Genomic DNA, 24,132 nt, shown 5'->3' with positions numbered 1-24,132 from the left:
GGCAGATACCAAGTGAGTCATCTTGGCATTCTCCTAACTTCTCAATGACCCTGCCCCCCAGGCACTGTCCATCTCCTCTTCTATAGAGGAGCTGTTTACAATGCAAAGATCCCAGTTGTGCAATCACAGGGCTTGGTTTCAAATGCCCTCACCTACTTCTTCCCTGAGCAGCTCACTTCCTCTTCTGAGGTGAGGCTGCTGGTTTTTGGGTGGCAATCTCAACTCTCCTGGGTCTGAGTGCGAGGGGGCCAGGGAGACACACCTCTGTGGTGCCCACTGATTGGGTACCCACTGATCGAGTGCCCGCTGATAGGGTGCCTGCTGACCAGGTGCCTGCTGATCAGATATGCACTGATAGGGTACCCACTGATCAAGTGCCCACTGATTAAGTGGCCACTGACCAGGTGCCCGCTGACTGGGTACCTGCTTACTGGGAAGAGGCCATGCTTACCTCTGGCCCTTCGCAGGAGTGGGAGGAAAGCCTTGGTTGTCCGGATTGTTCCCCACAAGTTCACTTCGGCAACCTCCTTGTAGGTTTCCATGCTGGTGAACTCCACCTCGCCAAAGGTAGAGATGCCTGCATTGTTCACCAGTCCCCACAGCCCTGGAATGATTCAGGGGACAAAGGAACAACCTCTATGTGTACAGAGCTGGGGCCCTCACCTCCTGCCTGCCCTTGGCCCAGGGTCCTCTGGCCCTCAAGTCACACCTCCCAGGGACCTTTGGCAACACCCCAAAAGAAACACTTCTAACCCATCTGCACCCATTTAAAGAGCACCCACTGTGTGCCAGGCACCAGCGTGGCACTAGAGGAGAGAACTTTCCCTCAATGCTGACATCTATAGGTGGAGACTCATGAAAGCAGATCTAACTGATGTACCAAGAAGTGGGGTTAGGGAGGCAGCAGAGGCCTCCCAGTGGAGGGGACCTCTGAGCTTCATCGGGAAGAAAGCTGAAAGGCAGGGGGGAGAAGGTGGGGCATTCTAGGCAGGGTGGGCAAAGCTGTGTGTGAGTTGCTAGTGTGTGTGGATATATGAGTGTGTATGAAAGAGTATGTGTGAGTACGAGCGTGTGTGAGTGCGAGAGTGTGTGTGTGCACAAATATAAGAGTGAATGAGTACAAGTGTGTGTGAGTGCGAATGTGTGTGTGAGTGTGTGTGAATATGTGAGTGTGTGTGAGTATGAGTGTGTGTGAGCTCGAGACAGTGTGAGTGAGTGAGTGTGTGTGTGCGCACATGTGCATATGTATGTGCTGGCTGGCCCACCAGAGGTCACCTGTGCATTCACACGCACACACGCACACACGCACACACACACACGCACACACGCACACGCACACGCACACACACACGGCTCTAGCCTGCCTTTCCTTTGGGGGTTACTCAGAGAACACTTGGGTAAATAGAGCCAATTGTCTCAAGCTGCCTGCCTTTCCTGCTCCCCAAATTAAATCTTCCTCTGCTGCCTTTTGGTTCCTGTTTCTTCACTGAAGGAGAATTAAGGGCATTCATTAGGAAAAGGAAATCACTAAGCGCCAAAGGGTAGGTGGAATCTTCTCTCCAACTCCAAGGGTCTGGAGGAAAGGGCATTTCTCTGTTCCTCCCCACATTGGAGAGGTGCCCCCTGCCATGCCTGACCCCACCCCAGCCCAGCTGCCTGAGCCAGCCAATACAATGTCCCTTTGGCCTCCTTCCCGGTGAGGGGAGAGTCCAGCCCTGCCTAGGAAGCAGGCAAGGCCTGCAGAGCTCATGGCTAGCTTCCCTGGGCGGCCTTCGAATGCCTGGCTCAGGCAGCATCTTTTTCCTGAGATGCTGACGTGAAATCTTACTCCACTGAGATCCTCCAGCCCTGTGGCCAGAGGTTCCCAGCAGGGTCAGAGATGCTGGTGTGGCACGCCCACAGTCAATGAGTCTGGTCACTACTCACCCCCAAGGAAGAGTAAATGGTGTTCCTGCTCCTGGGGTGGGGCAGAGGGGGAGCTACTGTGTGACAAAGGAGGCAGTCATACCAGCGGGGCTTCAGACACAGCTCTGTCTAAGACTGTGGGGTAGCAGGGAGGGGCTCCAGAGCCACAATGGAGTAGTCTGGGAAGAGGGGCCAAGGTCACACTGAATGAGCCTCTCCACCCAAAGGCTGGAGCTGTAGACCAGTGTCCCCTCCTCTGGCCTCACATCTCACAGTGCCAGCCAAACAAGGCACTTGCGATTTCCAGATCCCCTCTCCCACTTCAGTGTCTCTGCAAGGGGCTGCTCTCCCCAACATCCTCACCTGCACAGTCCTTATATTGGCCCCCAAAGGGTCTGGCACGTCCTAGGCATGTGATAATTGCTAAGTGATTATATCTTGGCTCAGCCCTTCCCTCTGAGGTGGGAGAGGTCAGGTTTGAACCCTGCCTCTGACCTTTACTAGCTATGGGATGCTGGGCCAGTGGCCACCTGGTTCTGCCTCAGCCTCCTTACCTGTAAAACCAGAGCCATAACCCCTCTAGTCTATAGGGGGATAGTTAGGAGGCTTGAGGGAGCTAAACTAATCATTGCTGTGTCGCTCGAAGGTTGTCGAGTCTTAGGCAGCCTCCTCTCACACAGGGAAGGGACCTGCCCAAGGTTACAAGCGTCACAGGCAGGATCTGAATACAGGTACTTTAACTCCAGCCCTCGGTTTCTATTAAACTCCACAAATGGCAGCTGTTGTCGGGATCCCCCAGCACCCGGCCCCTAACACCACTGCTACCTGTTCACATTCTCTGGGGAAGGGGCTCTCTCCTTGCCCAGCCTCATCATGCCTCACCTGTGGCAGGCTTCTCTGGGTACTAGGATGGCTTGGAGGACAGCGCCCCCCAAAGGCTGGTCATGGGATCAGAGCTCTAGAACTGGCTGGGACCTCAGAGGTCATACTGAGGGAAAACTGAGGCTTAGGATGCCGAAAACTCTCCCAAGGTCACCAGGTCCTTGGTGGCAGCGAGTGGCTCTCTAGACAATGATCTCTGTCTAGCGCACAATGTAAAGGCAGGCATGAAGGGAAAACCTCATGAAGAGGGGAAGCTGGGCAGACAGGCCTGGCACCCCCAAGATGTTGCTTTTATCTCAAAAATCCCACCACACATGATCCTTAGAGGCTGAGGACATCTGGACTTTCTTTTCCTTAAAACACCCATCCCTCTCCATCTATGTCTGTCTGTTTATCTCTGTCTCTCTGTCTCTCTACGTGATGAAGGAGAGGGGAAGAGAGAAGAGACGAGGGAGGAAGGAACGAGAATGAAGAGAGAGACACAGACAGAGAAAAGAGTAGGAGAGAGACAGAGATGGAAAGAGAGACTGCTGTCTTGGTTTTGGACCATCCCAAGCATGACCTCTGGGTCACCCATTCTTTCTTCTCTGGGGATGTCTTCTCCACAGCTCAGGTAAGTGGTCTCTGTGAATCACGGTAGCCCCCCTTGCACATGGCTCTCCAGGTCCCTGCAGCTAGGACTTAGTGTGCCTGGAAAGCCTTTAAGAGTCAGAGAATCTCTGCACTGGAGGAAGACAGAGAGGCCCCGCACCTGCCGCCCTTGGGTACGGGCTGACCTTGACCTTTGGGTGAGCAGCTCCCCCCTCATCTCCTGGGGTTTTCAAGCTTTTGCAATTTTGCATTTATTTATTTTTGCAATTAAAGACCAAGCTTCCATCTACAAATGCCAGGGCTATTTTCTCAGACATGACAGTATGTCTTCTGGGCATTCAAGTCCTACGTTCAGATTTTTCCCCCATGAACAGACTTGATTTTGCACTTTTCTGTAAAGTTTTGTCAGTCAGTCAACAAGTATTATTAAGAGCTTCTGATGCATCCATATTCCGATACATTCTTTTTAGCAAAAACCCTTTCTGAATGGTGTTTTCAAACCCCCCACTCCCCTTCCCATGAACCTCTTTCTCCTACCAATCCCATTCAATCCAATACCCATTTATTTGGCACCTACTATATGCCAAGCATTGTGGTGGATGCTAGAGTTTGCCAACATGTGCACAGATAAGGAAAGGCAATGTTATTATTCTGGATGAGGGTGGGATGGGTTGGAAACAATTCAGATGTTCAAAAAAAGTCCTAAATACAAGTTGATCTTGGGAGGGGAAGGAGACAACTGTTGGCCTCCTGGGTTAGTGACTGAGGCCCAGCCCCTGCTTTGGGCCTTAGGGCCTCTCCTCAGCCCACTGTTCTCTCCCCTGACAGCCCCTCTTGGGCTCTTTCGGTGGAGGGGGTCAAATGGGCAGGGGTGGGGATGTGCTGCTTTATTTCCGATCTATCACTTCAGGAAATCCTTGGTCCTTGGGATACCACTCTACCTTTCTTGGGTTTCTTCAGGCTCTCCTGGATGACCTCTACGGCCCTGTCCACCTCAGTACAACTGCAGACATCAAGCTGGACAGTCTTCATTCGGTTACAATTCATGGCATCCAGCTCTTCTGCACCTGCTTCTCCCTTATCCTAGGCACACACATGCACGCACATGCACACACACATGCACACACACACACACACCAGAGCCTTGGGTTAAGACTGTCCTCTGGACCCTTGAAACCCAGCTGAGACGACAGTGCACAGTGCAGGGCCTGCAACAGGGACTCCCAGAAACATCCTAGGGCTCAGAAGGGGAAGGGTTCCCTCAGGGGAAAATCCCCCAGATCCAATCCAGTCCTCACCATACTTGGGAACTGAGAGAGAACTCGGGGACCATTGGAATTCCACTGCAATGTCCCCCTGGGAGGCCACCCAGACTTTCAGGAGCCCTCCAAGGAGGGGGACCCCAAAGACCAGTTCCCAAGAATGCCTCAGCTTCTTTATCTGTAAAATGTGGAGTTTAGACTGAGCAGCCTCTAGGCCCCTTCCAGCTCCAAAGCATGATGGTGAAACAGCAGAACTTTCCCTTGGATCTCTGTTCCCTTCCAAGGAGAACAATCACTTCTCTGGAAAGGACCAGCCAAAGTGGCTTAGCCTGAATGTAAACCTAATGGAAATAGGAGATAGTGGCTCAGCCTCTGGCCACCAGGCTAGGGGTCCCTCTTCTGAAGTGATGCCACCTAGAGCTAGCAGGGGGCAGGGCAGAAAAGGGCCAGGAAAGAGTGGAGAAGAAGAAAGAGACCAAGAGAAGACCTCCCTCCAGGGGGAATGAACTCAGGCTGGGACACTGCCAACCTCAGCAGCCCGAGCAGAGACCCCAAAGGAAGCATGGTAGGGGAAGGAGAGGGAGGGAAGGAGCCCCTGGCTGGAAATGGGCAAGAAGGAGACCTAGAGCCCCATTGGAGGCCCTGGCCCAAAGAGAGAGGCCAGGGAGTGGGGCCACGGTCAATCAGTGTCTTCCCGGCACAAGACCCATGTTGTTCCTTTCCTTCAAACAGCCCAGTCCACAAGCTCCTACCTCCTCTAGTGAAATTTCTTGGTGCCCCAGACATCTGCTAGGGGTGTACACACAAAGGGGGCCAAGGCACATGTTTCTGTAAAGCTGAGGCTACAAGAACATGGGCTTCCAGCTATTAGCACACGTCTGTGGGAAGACCTCAGGATTTGGAATAACAGAACCCAAGTTTGAATCCTGGCTCTAGGCAAGGCCTTTTTCTCAGTTTCCTCATCTGTAAAGTAGGGGATTTGGGTCTCTGAGGCCCCTTCCACTCCTCATCCTGACTAGCCACTTGACCAACAGTCAGCCAGCCTGGGAGATCATGGAGATGTGGAGTCTGGGATTGATGTGCAGAGATGGAGAGGGGCCAGGAAAGGTGGGGAACATACAGGAGGGACCCATGGGCGGGGCTGCCCACCAGGATCTGTCAGGTGGCCCTTCCCTACCTTGAGAAGGCAACCGGCAAACACCTGGAAGCCCTGGGAATGCAGATGTTTGGCGATGGAGAGACCAAAGCCCGAGTCACAGCCAGTGACTAGCACAGCCTTATTGTGGAACTGTGAGGGAGGTACAAGTACATGACCCAGGGAGGCCTATTAATGAACATACTCTGAGACCCTGGCATCCCAAAGGGCGGGGAAGGGGACAGGGAGGAACCCCAGGGACACTGCCGACTCTGCAGGAAACTGAGTGATCAGCACCGAAGGGGGCTCAAGTCTCCAAGAGAAAAGACAGGGAGCCTGAGCCTGCATCCCAGAGGGGACCAGAGTTCAGGGATGGGTGCTGATCCTGACTCCAACGCTGACCAGCAGCTGACCTCAGCCAGTGTACACCGTAGCTATTTAACAAATGCTCATCAGCTAGCTGCCTGAGAGGAGCCTGTGACAAGATGGTTGTCTATATTTATGGGGTTCTCTTGCTGACCATGCTCCCTCCTCAGACCCCGGTTTCAGGAAGAAATCAGAGGGTCCTCATTAGAATCTAGGAAATGGTTGCTCCCCCGGTTCCTCCTCCAAAGGCATCTTGGGACATCATGATGCAAATCAAGGCCCTGATACCAGAATCATCACCAAGGCTGAGAATTCTGCTCAGGGGGTTCCTAACCCTTTTTCCCCCTCCCCCCAGCTGAAGTCCTGGAATAGTTGGGCACCATCTTCCCAGAAAGAGTGTGGTTTGGGGCTCTGCTTACCTTTTGCTCTTGGATCCCAAAGGTCTTTGGATCAGCCGTGGTGGAGTGCGGCTGGGAGAGCTCTTGACTAGGCCTGCAAGGAAGGACGTAGCAGTGAAGGGGGCAGAGGGCAGGGCCCTGGATACTGGGACAGCTTAGCTGGAACCTGGCCTAAGCCTCTCCCTTAGTGATTTGCACATGGCCTGGAGCTCAGAGGGCAAGCAGACAGGAACAGAGAGCAGACCCAAAGCTGAAGGCCCTGGGCAGGTGGTCCTGGAGGACACTCCACGCAGGACTGTGCCCACCAAGTCCACTGTGGCTGATGACTCCCCCAGGGCCTCAATCAGATGTAAATGATCCCAAAAGCTGGGTTCTGAGTGACTCATAGAGGTGTTTTCTCTCCTCAGGCCCCTCAGTCAGCCCCAGGTGGTCAGGCCCCAAGGTCCTCCCCCTCTCTTCTGGACTCTTCCCAGCTTGTCCTTCCCTGGACCAAGCACAACGTTCCTCATGGGGTCTGACCAGGGCAGGGGACAGAGAATAGTCACCTCCCTCATCCTGGTATTTTCTTAACAAAACCTCAGCTTTCAGACGTGGCCCAGGCCCAGTTTAATCCCATCAGCTGCTGTCTGGCCACCTGACTGTACATACAGGATCCTCTGGGGACCTGGCTTCTAATCCTGCCTCTGAAGATGAAAAGTGCTAAAGTTAGGAAGACCTGAATTCAGATCCAGTCACAGACAGCCCTTTACTGTTTCTGTGACCTTAGCTTACTAGCTGTGTGACCTTAGGCAAGTCTCTTCACCTCTGCCTGCCTCAGTTTCCTTAACTGCCAAAGGAGGATAATAATAGCACTTCCCTTGAAGGGTTGTTACGCTGTATAAATTCTGAGGAGGGAGATCCAGAGACAGGGGGTGTGCCCAAGGATGCGTAGGGTCAAAGTTCATCCTGGGGCCTGGTGCCCCTAAGGTCCCAGAAATCTCTCAGTGCCTCCACATGATTATGTCCTTGGGTAGAGCAGCCCCCGGGATATTTCCATGCCTCCACCATGCCTTCAGACAGGGGCTAAGTCAGGTCTGTGTTAGGCCACATCCATTCACGGGGCCTGACCAGGGCAGGACACCAGCAGCGTCCTTGGTTAGGAGGGACAGGGTGGGGTGGGGTGTGGATAAAGGAGCTCAGACCAGCTCCCCCAGACCTGGAGCCGCTCCCCCACCCCAGGCACCTTCCTGCTAAAGCTTTAGTCCTTCAACCCTCTTGCTTCCTTACCTCTTGGTGTTCTGAACATTTAGGAGGCCAAGGGATTTCCTGGCAAGCCTGGCCAGAGACCTGGAGACCCTGGCAGGCAGCATCGTTCCAAGAAGCTCCCGCAAAGTCAGGCCTCAAACTTCTTCTAGTAGCTCTGGAACAGAGAAAGGAGGGCCTTGGTACCAGCGGTGGGCTCTCACAAGCCTCTGGGGCATTAGGCAAGGGCAGCTCTGGCTGGGCCATGGCAATCATTTCCCAATGGGCCTCCACCATGGTGCCCTCCTTGGAAACAAAGAATGATAAGTAAGCAAAACCAGTCATTCAGTCAACACATCAACCTTTATGAAGTGCTTACTGTGAGCCAGGCCCAGTGTTGAGCACTGCAGATACAAAGGCCAAGACCCAGCCCCTGTCTTCAAGGAGCTTCTATGTGAGTGGGGGAACACAACAGGGTCCATATAAGATGTATACAGATGGGGTGGGGGCATCTCAGAGGGAAGAAGTCTCAAGCAGCAGAGGGAGGAGGGGTGGGGGAGGAGAACCAGGCAAGGCTCCCTACAGAACCCAACAAAACTACCTCCGCTGCCTATGCATCATTCAGCCCCCAGATGTCCCCACCTCTACTGGGAGAGAGGTCTTGGTCTTTTCTGATGCAGTGGATGGTTGGGGGCTTCCTTCTTGGGATCTTTTCCCGATTCTGTCTCTTTGATGCTGCAACATCTCAGCAGAGGAGGAGCCTCCCCAGCTTCCTCCAGATCCCTCTGCATTCTTGTTTCTCCCATGGGCCACCCTGGATCTCACCACCAGTCATCTTCTGACTCTCATTCATGCTGACACCTTGGCTTCTCTGCCCCCTCATTTCCCAAGCTATCTCCCCATAAGGAGCCATGACTTGGAACAAAGAAGCAAGAAGAGAGGAACCAAGCCTCCCACCATGTCTAAGAGCCCAGTATAGGCACTCAAACCCCGCCCCCCCCCCCCCAGGACCCTGCCTCTGTGAGGAGGGGATGGAGAATTGTTTTCTTGACTCTCCTTTGGGACCATTGTGGTTGGGGTCATGGTGGAGTTCTTGGTAGTTTCACTGTTGAAGAGTTTTCTGTTTGGTTGTTTACCTTTCTTTATATCTTCAGTACTTACCAGAGAGCCTGGCATACAGTCGGGGCTTCATAAATGCCTCTTAACTTGGCTTGTGGTCATGGTGCAGATCTAGGATCAACTTACTTCACTCTGCATCAGTTCATGTAGATCTTCCCAGGTTTCTCCATATCTCCCATATTTGTCATTTCTTAGGGCACAGTGACTATTCCATCACATTCACTTGCTGCAACTTGGTTAACCATCCCCAATTCTAAGTTACTACCAAAAGGCAGTGCTGCTGTAAGCATTGGGGGGCCTATGGGCTTTCTTTTTATCACTGATTTTCTCGGCGTACATATATCTAGCTGTGGAATCTATGAGTCAAAGGGTATGGATGTTTTCATTGAGAATAAGTGATTGGGCCACTCTCCTAATGTTTTGTAGAAAGACAACCTGTGCTCAGGATCTTTCCATTTCATTAATTACCAAGATCACCTCCTAAACCCAGAACTTGACAGATGAGGAGAGCTGTGGCCCAAGGAGATCTGGTGGCTTCACCTTTCATGCCCTTGCTCTTGGTCCTGGAGGCCTCTTGTTCTTGGGTGGCCCCAGGGCCCTCAGGGAGAACCTGAAGCCCTGGAAGCAAGGGAAGGAGAGGTCCTAGCCAAGACTCTGAAGAGCCTGGAAGTCTTATGTTATCACCCTGGACAGAAAGCTCCACCCAGTCCTGGGCTGGATGCCCATTTCTTTCAGGCTTAGCCTGGGTACAAAGACCACTCAGAACAACCACAGTGTCACACCCTCCAAAGCTGGTTTGTTTCCATTAAAGAATTGGAATCATGGCTTGTCTGCCAGCGAGGTTCCCACCAGAAAAAGGCTGCTGATGCCTCTTTCTTTGCCCTTAAGAAAAAAGTCACATGACTCTGAGATCTCTTTGTGTCCTGGAGGAGGAAGCAAGAGGAAGCCAGCCTCCACCCAAAGACAAGCACAGATCCAACAGTTCTTCCAGTTCGGTGCTCTCCAAGGTCCTACCTGGGCTCAGAGACTCAGGAAGCTCAGATGTCGTTGGGCCAGTAAACCCTGCATCATAGAATATTGGGGAGTGGGGGTGGGGTGGGGAATAGGAAGGCTGGAAAAGCAGGGAGCGGATTAAAAGCCAAAGAGAATTTTATATGTGATACTGGAGGTAACGGGAAGCTAGCTAGTGGAGTATATCGAGAGTGTGGAGTGAGGTGGGGGTTACATGGTCTGACCGTGCCATCCCAAAGTTAGCCCCCAGGGGAGGCGCCCCCAGTCACAGAGCGCCAGCAAACAAACAGCTTCAGATCGGCAACAAGACGAAAAAGAAAGCAGTCTATGCAAGAAAGAGGCCCTGAGTTCCAGTCCTCCTCGGTGACCACCCCGGCCTTCCCCTTACTCCCTCCTTCTGAAGTTCTTGGACCAGATGATCTCTCAGGTCCAACCCCGGCTCCCGAGCAGTCTCAAGTCCCTCCAGTAAAAGGCAAGATGCCTTGGGCAGCCTCCGGTCTCGTTTCGGTTCATTGTTTGAAGCCTGCTCGCCGCTTCCCCGCACGGTCCCCGGCAGGGAAAGCACGGCGCTCACCTGGAGGTGGGAGGCTACAGCGCGCAGGGAGCGGGGAGGGGGATTGTCGGGCCCTGATTTTCTCAAAGGTTTGGCTGTGTCTCAGCTGACTCCGCGGGCCTCTGGCGACGGCTCGGCCAAGAGCAGCCCTGAGATGCTCACCATTCCCCCCAGCCTTTCAGGACACGGTGACGTGAGGGCGCAGCGCAGGCCAGTCACCCGGCGCCTTAGGAGCCCCAGGCGAGCAGCGAGGCCAGTGCTTGCGCTCCCCCTCTCCCATCAGGCGCACCTAGGGGCTGGGTGGCCAGCCCTCGGGTCACTGATGGAGCGCGGTCCGCGCCCGCAGCCCTCGAAAGGCGAGTCTAGCAGCCGCGCCTAGAGGCTTGGCTCAACGCTGGGCTCGGGCTGGTGGAGAGGCCGGAGACTCAGCGCGCTCCACCCAGACCCGGGTGAGGAAGCCGAGCACCTCCGACCCTCTGCCGGGTCAGCCGAGGGGGGTTTCGGACCAGGTCCGTGCCTCCTCCCCTCCCTCCCCGCTCACCCTCACGAGGCCCCAGGTGCCCAAAGGGGCCGGACTGGGCGGAGAGCCCCCTTGAGGGTCTTTCCTGGGCCTCGCCAGGGGACCCCAGCTCCTTGGTGTCTGCGCCCCAGAGACCCGGGGCACAGAGAGGGGCAGCGCACGGGCTGAGCGCCAGACACCCCTCCACGGGCACAGGAGCGGGGAGGAGACGAGGGAATGGAGGGATGGGGGGACGGGGTGGATGGCAGGCTCTCCGCAGCATGCTCGGGCGGAGCAGAGCCTGACGCAGGAGGAGGAAGGCCATTGCGTAGGACAAGAGCTCCTCCCTCCTTAACCTCCTCACAGAGCGAAGCAGCGACACCCTCTTTGCAGGGTAGGGAGGGCGGCCGAGGCGGCCGAGGACGCCCTCCCGCTCTGTAGCATCCCTAGCACATACCCAGGAGGCTCTGGAGCTTGAGCATCTCGGAGGACCGGAGGACTGGGCGGCCGGCTGGCCAGCCATGCCGCCTCCCTCTCTTCCGCTCCCTGCTCCCCTCCTTCCCCCTCCAGGCCCCCGAGAGCTTTACCTGCGTGCCATGCTGAGCCGGGAGGTGAGCGCAGCCTTGGCTGCCATGACCATTGGGAGAAGCGCTTAGAGATCCCCGTTCAGTGAAAGGATGAATGGGGGGCGGGACGACTCAGAGAAGGGGGTGGGGTTGAAGCCTTTCTTCTCACCTAGGAAGTGAGCTCATTCCTCCTCCGGTCCGCTCCCTCCTCCCCCCCGCCCCATCCCTGGCTCGCTGGCTGTGCCCAGGTGTGCCCCGCGGGGCCGCCCCCTGCCAAGAAGCGCCGAGGAGAGGCGGGGGAAGAGAGGTGGTCCCTGGTGACCCGACAAGGGCAGAGCAGGAGGCCACCCTCGGGCTCTGACCTGGCCGGAGACCGCCACTTCCAAATGAGAGGGGGAGAGGAGAGACCCCACCCCCTCTAGGGTCTCTCCTGCTGTTCCTGCGAGGATGCTGGCATCTGGCCTGCGGCCCCCGCGCACAGCTTTGCTCTCTTCCCAGCCGCAGTCTACTGCTAGCTAGGGTACAACCTGAAGGCCCCCCCCACCATGGAAGGTTGGATGGCCCATCGTCGCCTCTCCCCATTCCCCTGCCCCTGCTCCCCACCTGTCTTGGACCCCCCCCGACTCTTCGGATCCTTAAGGGTACCCAGGCCGGAGGACCGGAAGCGCCTTCCCTCCCCTCCCCTCCCTTCTCTCCTTTTGAAAGGCTCCCTCGGGTTTCTGCCTAGGCTCACTCCTCACTAGTTCCCCGCCTCCGCAGCCCATCTGTAGAGTCGCAGCAGAGAAATGCAGGCACCCTGGAGCAGGGGCCCTTTGGGAGCTCTCACAGGAGTAAAGGTGAGAGTAAGAAGAAGAGGTTGGCAGCTCAGAGGCCAGGGCAGGACCCGTTGGGGGAGGGTGAACTTTGGCTTTAACCACACCGAAGGCCCTGAGACCCAATACAGCCACTGCCCCCCTCAATACCCTAACTTCCCCAGATATGCGCCATGAGCACAGCAGATGTGTCCATTTGATGGGATCCCAGCCGCTGCCCCCAGACCCATTCCTCATATTTCCCACAGAAGCAGCAGGTATGTGCATGCACTCAACTACAACCACATCCATCTAGTCTCAGACAGGACCACAATAGTCCGCCAATCAGAAAGCAGCACCACCAGGATGCCCAAGCAGGATGTGGACCCCAAAACAATGGAGGGGACTTTCCCTAAGTAGGCTTCTTTGCAGCAATAGCAAAAGCTTCCTTTAGGTGAACTTATGATGTAGAAAGGCTCATTATAATATCATTATCATACGTAAGAGCCCCGATGAATGGGTTTCTCTGTGTGCATTGTGGGTAATCACAGTTCCACTGAGGCTGCAACCCCTCCTCAGGAACTAATCCTTTCACAAACCCCTTCTGCCTTTTTAATATTCATCATTTCTGTTATGTAATCCCATCTGTACCTATAACAATCTATCTTGTTTCAGTGAAGTTGCTGGTTCCTCTTGGAACTTAGCCTGCTTCCGAGGGGCGTCAATCCTCAACAGATGCCTATACTTGGATTAGACAGGGTCTGACTGAATTCTTTGAGACAGTTTGGCCACAACACATCAGGAAAGTGAACATGGGGGACAGGGAGCCCAAGCAAAGGTGAGAAGGGGAGCAAACACTGCTGAGCTGGGGACACATCAGACTGGATCTGGAGTAGATCCATGGACTGGCTTTCATTTCCAGGTAATGAGATGTACATACCCCATGCTCCAAATGTGAGAGGCTTTGCCTTTATTTTCTTGGAATTACTGTGTCTCAAAAAGGTTTGAGAATTTAGGAAAGAGACCAGACAGGAGACTGGTCAAGGTCATACAGTGAGTGGTCATGGAGCTGGGGCCACCCACAAAGCCTGAAAAACAAAGCCCATGGCAGCTCAAGGAGAGTCAAGCCAGGAAGCCTCCAGGCTGGTGGGGCTTCAGGTTCCAGAGCCTCACCAGGTCAGTGGAAGGTCACACTACTTCCTGGCCAGTGTCACCTATGGCCTTCCATGGACCTACAATATTCTCAACAATCTCCTACAAAGAAAGACGATGCCATCCACCAAGGACTTGGAGCAAGAAGAGATTGTTCCAGGCCTTTCTCTCCTCTTTATGGATAAGAAAGCTGTGGCTCTAAATGGTGACTGATGGAGGACCCTGGCATCCTCAATGCCATCCAAACACACTCTTCTCCTACACCTCTCTGGCTGCCACAGTCCAGTACAAATGCTGCCCCTTAGCACATTCTGAAAATACAATGCAGCTCATTGGCTTCCAACATTGGCTCCCCCAGATTACAGATTGGGATCTCAGAAGTCAGTTGAGCCAACCCTCTCCTCTTACTGACTGGAAGATCAGTAACAGAGCAGGGTTTAAGCCAGGAGCTCCGGGTTTCCCAAGTCAGCCTCCAGCTGGGGAGCACCTACCAGGACTTGTGCAGAGCATCCCTCTGGGCTCTCCAAGGCTTTTCCAGCCAACATCAGCCCTGGCAGCTGTTCCACAGCTGGAGAGGTTCCAGGGACAGTGCTCAGCACAGGCATACAGCAGGCACTTAATAATGTTTGCTGATTCTGACTGATCATGTTGGTTAGTTGTTGTCTTTTGTCTTCGAAGAGGACCAAAATGACATCACCATAATAAAGTGGAGTTTCAGTGTATCCGACTGTGACTGATCAGACCAGTATGAGCTCAGAATACTCTGCCACAGATTGGGCACAGATAGTCCATGTGAATATTTGGGGTGGATATTCCAAATTTGTGCATCCTATGTTTACTTTGTGCTGTCTCAATCCTGCTTTGCTCATAGAGCACAACACCCTTTCTGATGTGGACACACCATGCTGAGCGGTCCTGTGCCAGGGTCTCCCATGTTGTACAGTCAAATCCAAAGTTCCTGAGGGAGACCTTGAGAGTGTCCTTGTATTGTTTCTTCTGACCACCATGTGATGGCCTGCCCCATGTGAGTTCTCCATAAAATAGTCATTTTGGCAAGCGTACATCTTGCATTCGAACAACGTGGCCAGCCCATCCGAGTTGCGCTCTCTAAAGCATAGTTTGAATACTTGGTACTTTAGCTTGAGCAAGGACTTCAGTGTCTGGTACCTTATCCTGCCAGGTGATCCTCAGAATCTTCCTAAAATAGTTCAAATGGAAGTGATTCAGTTTCCTGGCATGGCACTGGTAGACTGTCCTTGTTTCACAACCATATAACAATGAGGTCAGAACAACGACTCTGTAGACCTTCAGTTTGGTAGTCAGTCTAATACCTCTTCTCTCCCAAACCTTTCTTCAGATCCTCCCAAACACTGAACTAGCTCTGGCAATGAGTGCATCTACCTCATTATCAATGTGTACATACCAAGGTCTCTCCATTTGTTGTAATTGATGGTTCCACGTGTGGATGGTGTGCTGGTGGCTGATGGAGCACCTGTGTTTTCTTGGTGTTAATTATTAGGCCCAAACTAGCACAGGCAGCAGAGAATTGCTCCATACTTTGTTGCATCTCAGCTTCAGAGGCTGCATGGAGTGCACAATCATCTGCAAACAGAAAATCATGCGCCAACACTCCCTCTACCTTGGTCTTGGCTTGGAGCCTTTACAAATTGAAGAACTTACCATCAGTATGGTAGTTGACCTTGATGCCATCTTCATCCTTATTGAAAGCATTTGTCAACATGGCTGAAAACATCATGCTAAAAAGTATGGGAGCAGGCATACATCTCTTTTTTACTCTGTTGATGACTGGGAAGGCACAAGAGCTTTGCCCATTATCAGAACATGGGCAAACATGCCATCATGAAATTGACGTACAATATTGATGAACTTCTCTGGGCAACCAAATTTTGACATAATTTTCCATAAGCCCTCACGACTAACAGTGTCAAAGGCCTGGGTCAGGTCTACAAATATGTACAGACCTATGTTCTGCTCCTGGCATTTCTCCTGAAGTTGTTGGGCAGCAAACACCATATTGACTGTTCCTCAGCCCTTCCTGAAGTCACATTGGCTCTCAGGTGTATGACCATTTTCCAGGTGAAGGATCAGCCTATCAAGAAGAACTCTAGCAAAAATTTTGGCAGCAATGACTAAGACAGAGATCCCCCTGTGATTGTCGAAGGACAATCTATTCCCTTTACCCTTCTAGAGACGGACAATGGAGGCATCCTTGAACTCCTGGGGGATAACCTCCTCTTGCCATATAACCTGGAAAATTTCAATTAGCTTTTGTATGAGCAATGGTCCCCCTGCCTTTTAAATCTCAGCTGGAATAGAATCAGCACCAGGTGCTTTGCCACATGAAAGAACCCTAATGGCCCTCAAAACCTCTTCTTCAGTTGGAAGTTCAGCTAAGGAGGGATTGACTTCAACCTGAGGTAAAAGGTCATGGCCTCAGCATTGATTGATGATGGTCTGTTGAGAACACTATGGAAGTCCTCAGCCCATCTCTCTAGGATCATGTCCTTATCACTAATCAATGTGGCTCCATCAGCACTGAGTAGTTGTGATGCACCATAGGTCCATAAATAGCTTTCAGGGAATCATAAAAATGCTTTGGATTGTTACTATCAGCATAAAACTGAATTTCATCGGCCTTCTTACTGAGACAGGAATTCTGCATCTCTCTTAAGCTTTGCTTGTACTTTGCTTTTGATGGAATTAAATGCTGCCTTCTTAGAGGTGGATCCTGCTGGTAAATCCTGTGGAGTTATTTTTCATTCAGCAGCTTCTGAATTTCCCCATCATTTTGATCAAACCAGTCTTGGTGTTTGCAAATGTTCTGATCCAGATGAGCAAATGCAGTGCTGTACACCAGATCCCTGAGAGCTGCCCACTCCTTTTCTGCTCCACTGTTGCCAACTGTGTGTAGGCTCAACTTTCCCTCCAAGTCAGCAACAAACTGTTCACACTCAGAGAAGACTCTAATTTGTTGACATTTATTCTTCTGGTGGTCATTTTGCCTGGGGGGCAGCGCTTTTGATAAATGTGAATGTTTAGCTTGGAAGGATAAGTCTATGGTCAGTCCAGCACGCTGCACCAACATTGCCTTTATCATTCTCACATCTTGTCTGTCTCTTCTCCTTACAATCACATAATCTATTAGATGCCAGTGTTTGCTGTGAGGGTGCATCCATGAAGTTTTATTGCGTTTAGGTAAATGGAAGACAGTGTTGGTGATGAGGTCATGCGATACACAAGTCTTCAGCAGTAAATGACCACTGCTGTTGCGGTTTCCAACTCCATTCCTCCCTAGGACTCCCTGCCAAGTCTCATAGTCTGAGCCTACTCTAGTATTAAAGTTGCCCAGAGTTATAAACTTGTCCTCTTTTGGCACGTTGACGATAGGGGCTGTACTGTTAGCATAACTGACTGCTCTCTGTATATGTCTATTTATGTAACTATCTATCGGAGGGTCTCTGCCTCTCTGTCTTTCTCTTCTTTCTCCTGTCTCAGTCCCTTTTCTTGTTTCTGTCTGTTTTCTCTCTCTGTCTCTGCCTCTCCTTCTCAGTCTCTATTTCTGGGTAGGTGGGTACAGAGATAAATGAGTGTCAGATGGAGAAAGAAATGGATGGATGAAGAGATTGTCAGATGACAGAGTTTGGTGGATGGATAGACAGATGTGCAGAGACAGAGTGGCATCACTTATTAAATATTTACTAAATGCTAGGCACTTGGAATGTTGAGAATACAAACAGAAGCAAAAAGAAAACAGTCCCTAACCTGAGTTCAAATTTGACCCCAGACACTTGACACTTAACTAGTTGTGTGACCTTGGGCAAGTCATTTAGCCCCAATTGTCTCTCCTTCCCCTTCCAAACAAAACAAAACGAAACAGAACACAGTCCCTGCTCTCAAGGAGCTCACAGTCTTCTAAAAATATTTTCTTTTTCTCAGTTACATGTCAAAACAATTTTTAGCCTTTGAGTTTTTAAAATTCTAAGTTCTAAGTTCTCTCTCTCCTTCACCCCTCCCTAGGATGGTGAACAAGGTGATATGGGTTTTACATGTGCAGTCATGATAAACACATTTCCATACTAACCATGTTGTGAAATAAAATGCAGGACAGAAAGAAAGAAAGAAGGAAAGGGAGAAAGAAAGAAGAAAGAAAGAAGGAACGGAAAGAAAGAAGGAAAGAAAAGGAAGAAAGAGAGAGAGAAAGAAAGAAAAAGAAAGCAAAAAAGGAAGGAAGCTGTGTACAGGGTGTGTGTGGCTGGTGACTCAGAACATTCTTGTCCGTGTGGTCAAAAAAGCGCTCACAAAGGCAGCAGGACCAAGCCTCAGAGGCTGGGACCAGGCCAGTGCCTTAACAGACATGAAGACTTCCTGGGTGAGGAGATGTCCTCTGCCCCTCAGGGTGTCTCAGCCCCTTCATGGTCACTTACTTAGAGAGGGGCCCAGAATGAGAGAAGAATTGCTAGCTAGGGTGATACAGCCTTTGAACCCTACAGTCTTCTAGGTCAGCTCTCCCTTCGTTGTGGAGTACAGCCTCTCTGCTAGGGGGCAGGGAGGAGATTCGGCTGGTTGTGGCCCACATTGTTTGGGGGTCATTGGAGGGCAAGAAGATTCAAGTCCACTGAATTCATATAATGACCCACTAAAGTGGGTGGGCAACCAGATGGCCCAGCAGATAGCACACTGGGTCCGGAGTTGGGAAGACCTGAGTTCAAATTCATCCTCAGACACTTCCTAGCTGTGTGATCCTGGGCAAGTCCCTTAACCCCCATTTGCCTCAGTTTCCTCATCTGTAAAATGGGATAATAACAGTATGTAACTCCCAAGGTGGAATAAGAACATCATTGTGAACTGATTCACAGAATGCCTGGTGCATAGTAGGTGCTGCCCTGCCTGCTCCACCCCCTCCTCCTGGATGCGCCAGGAATGACTGGTGTTGGGAACACAAAGTAAAAATGGATCCCCTTCCCTGCCTCCTCCTGGAAGATGCTGCCCCACAGACTCACACACACTAGTGTGGGAAGAGGAACAATGAAGCAGCTTCACAGGGGAGGTGACCCTCAGCAAAGCTAAGCCTGAGGGAGGACAAAGATGCTGAGAAGCCTGAAGGACAGCCAGGGCAAATAGCCGGAGGCTGGAGATGGGAGGCTGAGTCTGCCTCCAGTTTGGCAGGCTAGCAACTGGCATGAAGGAGTTAAGGCTGAAGGGGGCCAGATTTCAGGGGGCCTCGAATGCCAGGCACAGAGGAGTCTGTATTTCATCTTGAAGACAGTAGGGAGCCCTGAAGGTTGGGGCAGGTGTGAGACATGTCAGACCTGAGCTGGATTTTTGTATCTGTGTGAAGGATGGGCTGTGGGTGGGCAAGGCCTTGAGGGGTGAGGAGAGGGAGGGAGAGATCCCAGAGATGTCACCCGGCAGGATAAGTGAGATGTGACACTGGATGGGGACAAGCCACTGGGACCCACTGAGGGCTTTTGAGCAGTGGTGGGGCTTCGTGGAAGAGATATCTGAGGACAGTTCCTTGGGGGGATAACGCTGGAGAGGCTAGAAGTGGGAGGGAGAAATGATAGAGGGGATTGGGGGGAGGGGCCTGAGTTTAAGGTTCAAGGTCCAGGTGGAGGAGGAGCAGGCTTTGGACCACTGACCAGAGGCAAAGAGCCAGAAGGACGCTGTCCTTGTCCCTGCTGCATCGATCTTTGGGAGGTTCAGCCTGCCTAGGGGCAGATCTGAATCCCGGGAGAAAAGTAGGGGCTAGTGGGGAGCTGAGTCCGGCCTCCAGGCTTGGCACAAATCTGTGAGAGGAGGGGGAAAGAGGGAGGGGGAAAGGAATGAGGCCAGAGCCCAGGGAATGTCCATTTTCGGAGGAGAAGGAAGAGGGTCGAAGCCAAGAAAAGCTGTCAGGGATGCCTAGGGAGAACCGAGCTAGTGGGGTGACCCCAAAGCCAAGGGGGAGGAGCCACAAACCGCAGGGACTGGGAGGAGAGGGAGGGGGTGGGGAGAGGGAGATTGGAAAGGGGCCAAGGAGAATTCAGTCAAGTCCTTGCACTGGGCACGAAGACAACCCCTCCCCAGATTCGGAGCAGTCAAACCCACCCAAGATTTGGGGAAGGGGGAGCACATCTTGGGCCTCCTAGGGTCCCTGAGGGCAGAGCCCCCTGGGCTCCCATTCAGTGTCTTAAGGCTTCTCTTTTCCTCTCATAAGAAGGAAGATTCTTTTCTTGGGGCCAGAAAATAATTGGGGTGTGGGGAACAGGTCCGAATTCATAAAGGGCCCCCGGGGAGGGGGAAAGAGAGCCCGGGTCCGGTTCATCCGGCAGAAAAGGGTAAAAAAGAGGCTAGAGCACATGGGGCCAAGGTTCCCCTGCTCCCGTGGGAGGGCTTGTCCCCCACGGGCCTGTCTGGTGACCCAGGGTGGGGGAGAGGCCAGATTTGCCCCTCGTTGACAAAGATAGGGGAGCGGTTTGCCATCTCCTTCTCCTGCTCATTTGACAGATGAGGAAATGGAGGCCGACAGGACGAAGTGACCTGCCCAGGTCTCTTAAGCTAAGCCCCCATTGGCCCGGTCCTGGGGCCCTCACCACGTTCCGTGGAGCAGCCAGGAGGGCCGGGCACTGGATTGGGAAGTGTCAGACATGAAGGACTGATCAGCTGGCTGGAGCGAGTCATTAAGCGTTCTTTATAAAGAATACCTCATTTCACCCTCCTAACAACCCCGGGAAGCAGGCACTATTATTGCCCCCAATTTATGGATGAGGAAACTGAGGCAAACAAGTTGAAGGACTTCTTGCACAGTTAGGTCACAGGGTTTGTAAGTGTTGGAGGTGGGATCTGAACTCATGCCTTCCAGACTCTAGCCCTGCACTCTGTCCTTGAAATGGAGCAGCACCTACTAAGCGTCTACTGCATGCCAGACTGTGCACTAAGCCCTGGAAATGCAGAGACCCCCATGTCCATCCTCAATCTCCGCAGGGGGCATCGGAGATTCCCAGAAGTGCCCAAATGAGGGCCTCCTTCAGAGGGTCAGCCCCGGAAGCACAGCGGTGGAGAGGACCTGATGTGGGAGGCAGCCAGGAGGTGCTGGGTTGAAGGGAGCTTGAAAGGAGGGGCAGGAGACTTCTGGCGGAATCGGGGGGGGGGGGGGGGGGGGAGGGGCAAGGGGGAAGTGCCATGATCAGATCTGCTGGTAAGAAAGAGCATTCCCAAAGTGGGAGGGAGCCCCCTCCAGCCGGACTGGAGAGAGGGGCAGAAGAGGGGATAAGAAGGGGCAGAGGGGAGTAGGGGGAGAGGCAGATCAGGGGAGGGGGAGGGGCAGAGGAGAGCAGTGGCTACGTCCTGGAGAAAAGTCGCTTCGAGCTTGTCCGACTCTTTCTTTGAGCCTCATTTTCTCCATCTGCTCTATTCTTGGGGTTTCTTCTTCCTTTCCCCCACTGAATCAGTGTGGAAGCCTCCCCCCAAGCGGATGGTCCGGTGCATGGAGAAATCCCCGGGGACAAGAGCCCAGGGAGGAGCGGGGAGGGAGCTTCACTGGCCTTGCCCTGTGACCTTGGGCTGGTTCCTGCAGTCAGCTGGCATCTGGTTCCCGAGCTGGTAGGCTACTGGTTATCAAAGCTGTCTTATCTTGCCTCGGCCTTTATGTGCCTGATCATGAACCTGAGAAGTCCCCCCAACCAGGGGCTGGCATTGTTTTGGAGGAAGGAGGAGACCTTGGAGTTTCCAGAGCTCTAAGGCTTTGTGTTTCTTGGCTGGCCTAGAGGCCCCCAAGGGTGAGGGGCATTGCCAGGAGCAGGTTATTGGAGCCGGCCCTCCCACACATAAGACTGTGTTCCTGGCATCTACCTATCAGCCAGTATCATGAGGTGAAGCCATCGAAACCCTGACAGCTTGTGATTCTGTGTTTACTAGGCTCAGACAAGATCCAAGGCTTTGAGGACGTTTTGGGTAGGCACCCCAAGAAACAGTTGCTCGGGGGTGTGAGACAGCCGTTAGGCTGAGGATCCAAGGCACAGTCAGATTCCTAAGCCTGCAAAGGCTTTGTCTGGAGCATTTCAGGGTGACCTTCCATGAATTTCAAATGATCTCCTCACCTTTAAAATGCATGTAACCCACTTAAAGTGGCCATGAGTTAGGAACCCACCCTGAGCCCCGGTCTCACCAACATTTATCATAAGCTCACTTTTCCTAAAAATCACTTGGTATCTGATGATGAGGCATGCAGCGCTCAGGGTCAAAGGGTTTTCAGATCTGCTTAGAAGACCCAGGTCCATCCCAGAGTCCTCTCTGCAAGGATGTGCCGGGCTGAATCGAATGAGGTGAGTTCGTTATCAAAACACCCCAGTGTCCCATTCGGACCTAGGGGGGTTGGAGTCCCACCCTCTGTCCCTCTGGCTGAACGGGCCTCCTGGCTGGCAGCCACAATCACCTGTGGAGGCCTGGGGGGATGACTAGGGAGCCCCTAGGACCTCAGGACTACCAACCCCACTGCTTTGCTCTCCTGAGGTCCGGGGGGGCAGCTTCAGTGCCTTCTGGGAACATCCTCGGAGTATAAGGTGAGCCTCTCAAACACCTCTCCTCCCCCCATGTATTGTTCTTCTTAGCCTGCCTTTCCTCCAGACTTCTAGTCTCCTCCTCCTGGTCACCCAGCTTTGTGAGCTCAGTCACCTGCACTCACCCTGAAGTCAAGTTCCCAAGTCTCCTCAGTCCCCAGCATCTCCCCGTCTCTGCCCTTTCCTTCTGCTGACACAGGCTGGGCTTTATTCAGGCCCTCATCTCCTAGCACCTGGACAGCTCCACAGCCTCCTCTTCAGCCCCCCTGCCTTCCTCCCAGATCCTTCTCCCCAAGGCACAGGTCTGACTCCTGTGGGGTCAGGCTTAGCCTAGCCTGGAAGGCCACCACAGCTGACTCACACTACCTTTCCAACCGGATTCCACATGAGCCCTGTTGCAGGCAAGCTAGATGCTTCTGGTTTCCCAGACTCCCTCTCATCATTCCATTGCCCACCTCTGTATGTGCACAAGTGTGCCCCCCACCAAGAATGCCATCTCCTTGGCTCTAGCTTTCAGAATCCTTGTGTCCACAACATCTTAAAGGAACTTGAGGACTACCACACTAGCAGGAGGAGGAGGACAAAACATGGCCAAGAAGCAGACAGGATGGGAAGGGATGAGGGCTAGAGGCCATGCACAGGTGCTCGGACCACTACACAGAGGAAAGAGAGAGGTAGGGGCAGGGTGGGGAAAAGAGAGAGAGAAAGAGAGGAGGATAGAAAGAGACAGAGGGAGAGAGAGAGACAGATGGATAGAGACAGAGGGACAGAGAGGATCCATGACTCACTCACCTGAGTCAGATTCTGCAGATTTGATTACAGCCAAATCCAAATCTAACCCACCAGTGGCTGTCCTCAAGGACCTCACACTTTAAACGTGTAGGCATGGGCCCAGTGCATGATGGGAGGCGCCAAGCTCACCTGTCAGAGCCCAGGGAGGCTCCTGAGTGAAGTCCAGTCACTGCTTGGGAAGAGGAGACAGTGCTGAGTGGGCATGGCTTGAAGCTGGCGGGGAAGTCAGAATTCAGGATGCTCCAGTGGGGCAAGTACATGGAGGCGCAGCCTGCCCTGCAGAAAGAAAGGGAGTAGTAAGTGGCCCGGGCCTCTGCTCAGGGGGCCAGGGGTTCTTCAGGGCAGCCCCATAGAAGTGAAACCTTGGGTTCTAGGGACAATTGGGAAGGAAGGAGCCCTGGAGATTCTGGGGGAGCTACCACAGACTCATGTGGTAACCGCCCACATGGGCCAGCCATTTCACCCATCAGGAGCTTAGTGTGATGAGGGGTTCACCCTGATGGCCCTACAGGCTAAGATTTGGTCTTAATAATGGGATCATTACTTCCTAGGGGACCCTAGAGGTCAAGAGGCCCAATCCATTAGCAAAGAGAGAAACTGAGTCCTGAGACACAGAGTCTTTGCCCAAAGTCACACTCCTGGAGGTGTGATGGGAGCCCAGGCTCTCTCCCTTGTGTCCTATGACCTTCCAGCCGAAGAGTCTGGACTCCTACTAGAACAGCATGGCCTGAAGGAGATATGTGGCCAAGAAGATAAAGCCTTGGGCCCAAAGCCTCTTTCCCCAAGATGGACTGCCAAGAGCCCTTCTGGACTTCTGGGCTCCATCTTCCCTCCAATGAAGCTGATTGCAACCCCTTTAGAATTCGGTTGATGGTCATTCCCCATGCAGCTGCCCTGGTGGGACTCTTGGTCCAGACCCTTGCCAGGCCTGTGGTGAAGGCCTCCAGGATCAAATGGCCCCACAAAGACTTCTGACTAAAGACTTCCCGGAGTTGCTGTTGACCCCTCCAGTCTCTAACGCCTTTGTCCCCCTGGCTTCTGACATTGTCCAGAGCGTGACCATCCCACATTGATGGGAAGCCTCGGGGTTATGTCAGTTAGCACACGCTAGACTTCACCTTCCGAGCAGGGGTCCCCCCTCACTGGGCAGAGGACTGGGAGGCTCAGGCCCACCCCCACACCACCCCTGGCTGTCTAACCTTAAGGGTTTCCCAGGCATCTGTAGTGGGTGCCTTTCCATTTCACTTACCGTGGTTCAGATGTCAACATGCCCAGACATCCCTATCTCAATAACCTCAATGACCTGACCTAGGAAGTACACGGAACCCAAG

General features: G+C 53.0%; 1 protein-coding gene across 2 annotated transcripts in view; it reads right to left on the bottom strand.

Annotated features, from left to right (window-relative positions):
• Positions 1 to 24,132, bottom strand: part of BDH1 (3-hydroxybutyrate dehydrogenase 1) — a 29,067-nt gene extending 4,935 nt beyond the window's left edge. Inside the window, exons 1-7 of one of the 2 annotated variants that reach the window (XM_072618928.1) lie at positions 24,051 to 24,132; positions 22,931 to 23,077; positions 7,806 to 7,938; positions 6,561 to 6,633; positions 5,818 to 5,928; positions 4,320 to 4,461; positions 452 to 604 (exon numbers count right to left, since the gene is read on the bottom strand). In XM_072618928.1, the coding sequence (XP_072475029.1) occupies positions 452 to 604; positions 4,320 to 4,461; positions 5,818 to 5,928; positions 6,561 to 6,633; positions 7,806 to 7,888 (562 nt within the window). In that variant the 5' untranslated portion in view covers positions 7,889 to 7,938; positions 22,931 to 23,077; positions 24,051 to 24,132. The remainder of the gene's footprint in view (positions 1 to 451; positions 605 to 4,319; positions 4,462 to 5,817; positions 5,929 to 6,560; positions 6,634 to 7,805; positions 7,939 to 22,930; positions 23,078 to 24,050) is intronic. The other variant, XM_072618929.1, reaches the window with a different exon arrangement.

The sequence above is a fragment of the Notamacropus eugenii genome, chromosome 6, assembly GCF_028372415.1.
Source record: "Notamacropus eugenii isolate mMacEug1 chromosome 6, mMacEug1.pri_v2, whole genome shotgun sequence".
Taxonomy (NCBI): Eukaryota; Metazoa; Chordata; class Mammalia; order Diprotodontia; family Macropodidae; genus Notamacropus; species Notamacropus eugenii.
This window is presented reverse-complemented; position numbering and strand designations above follow the sequence as displayed.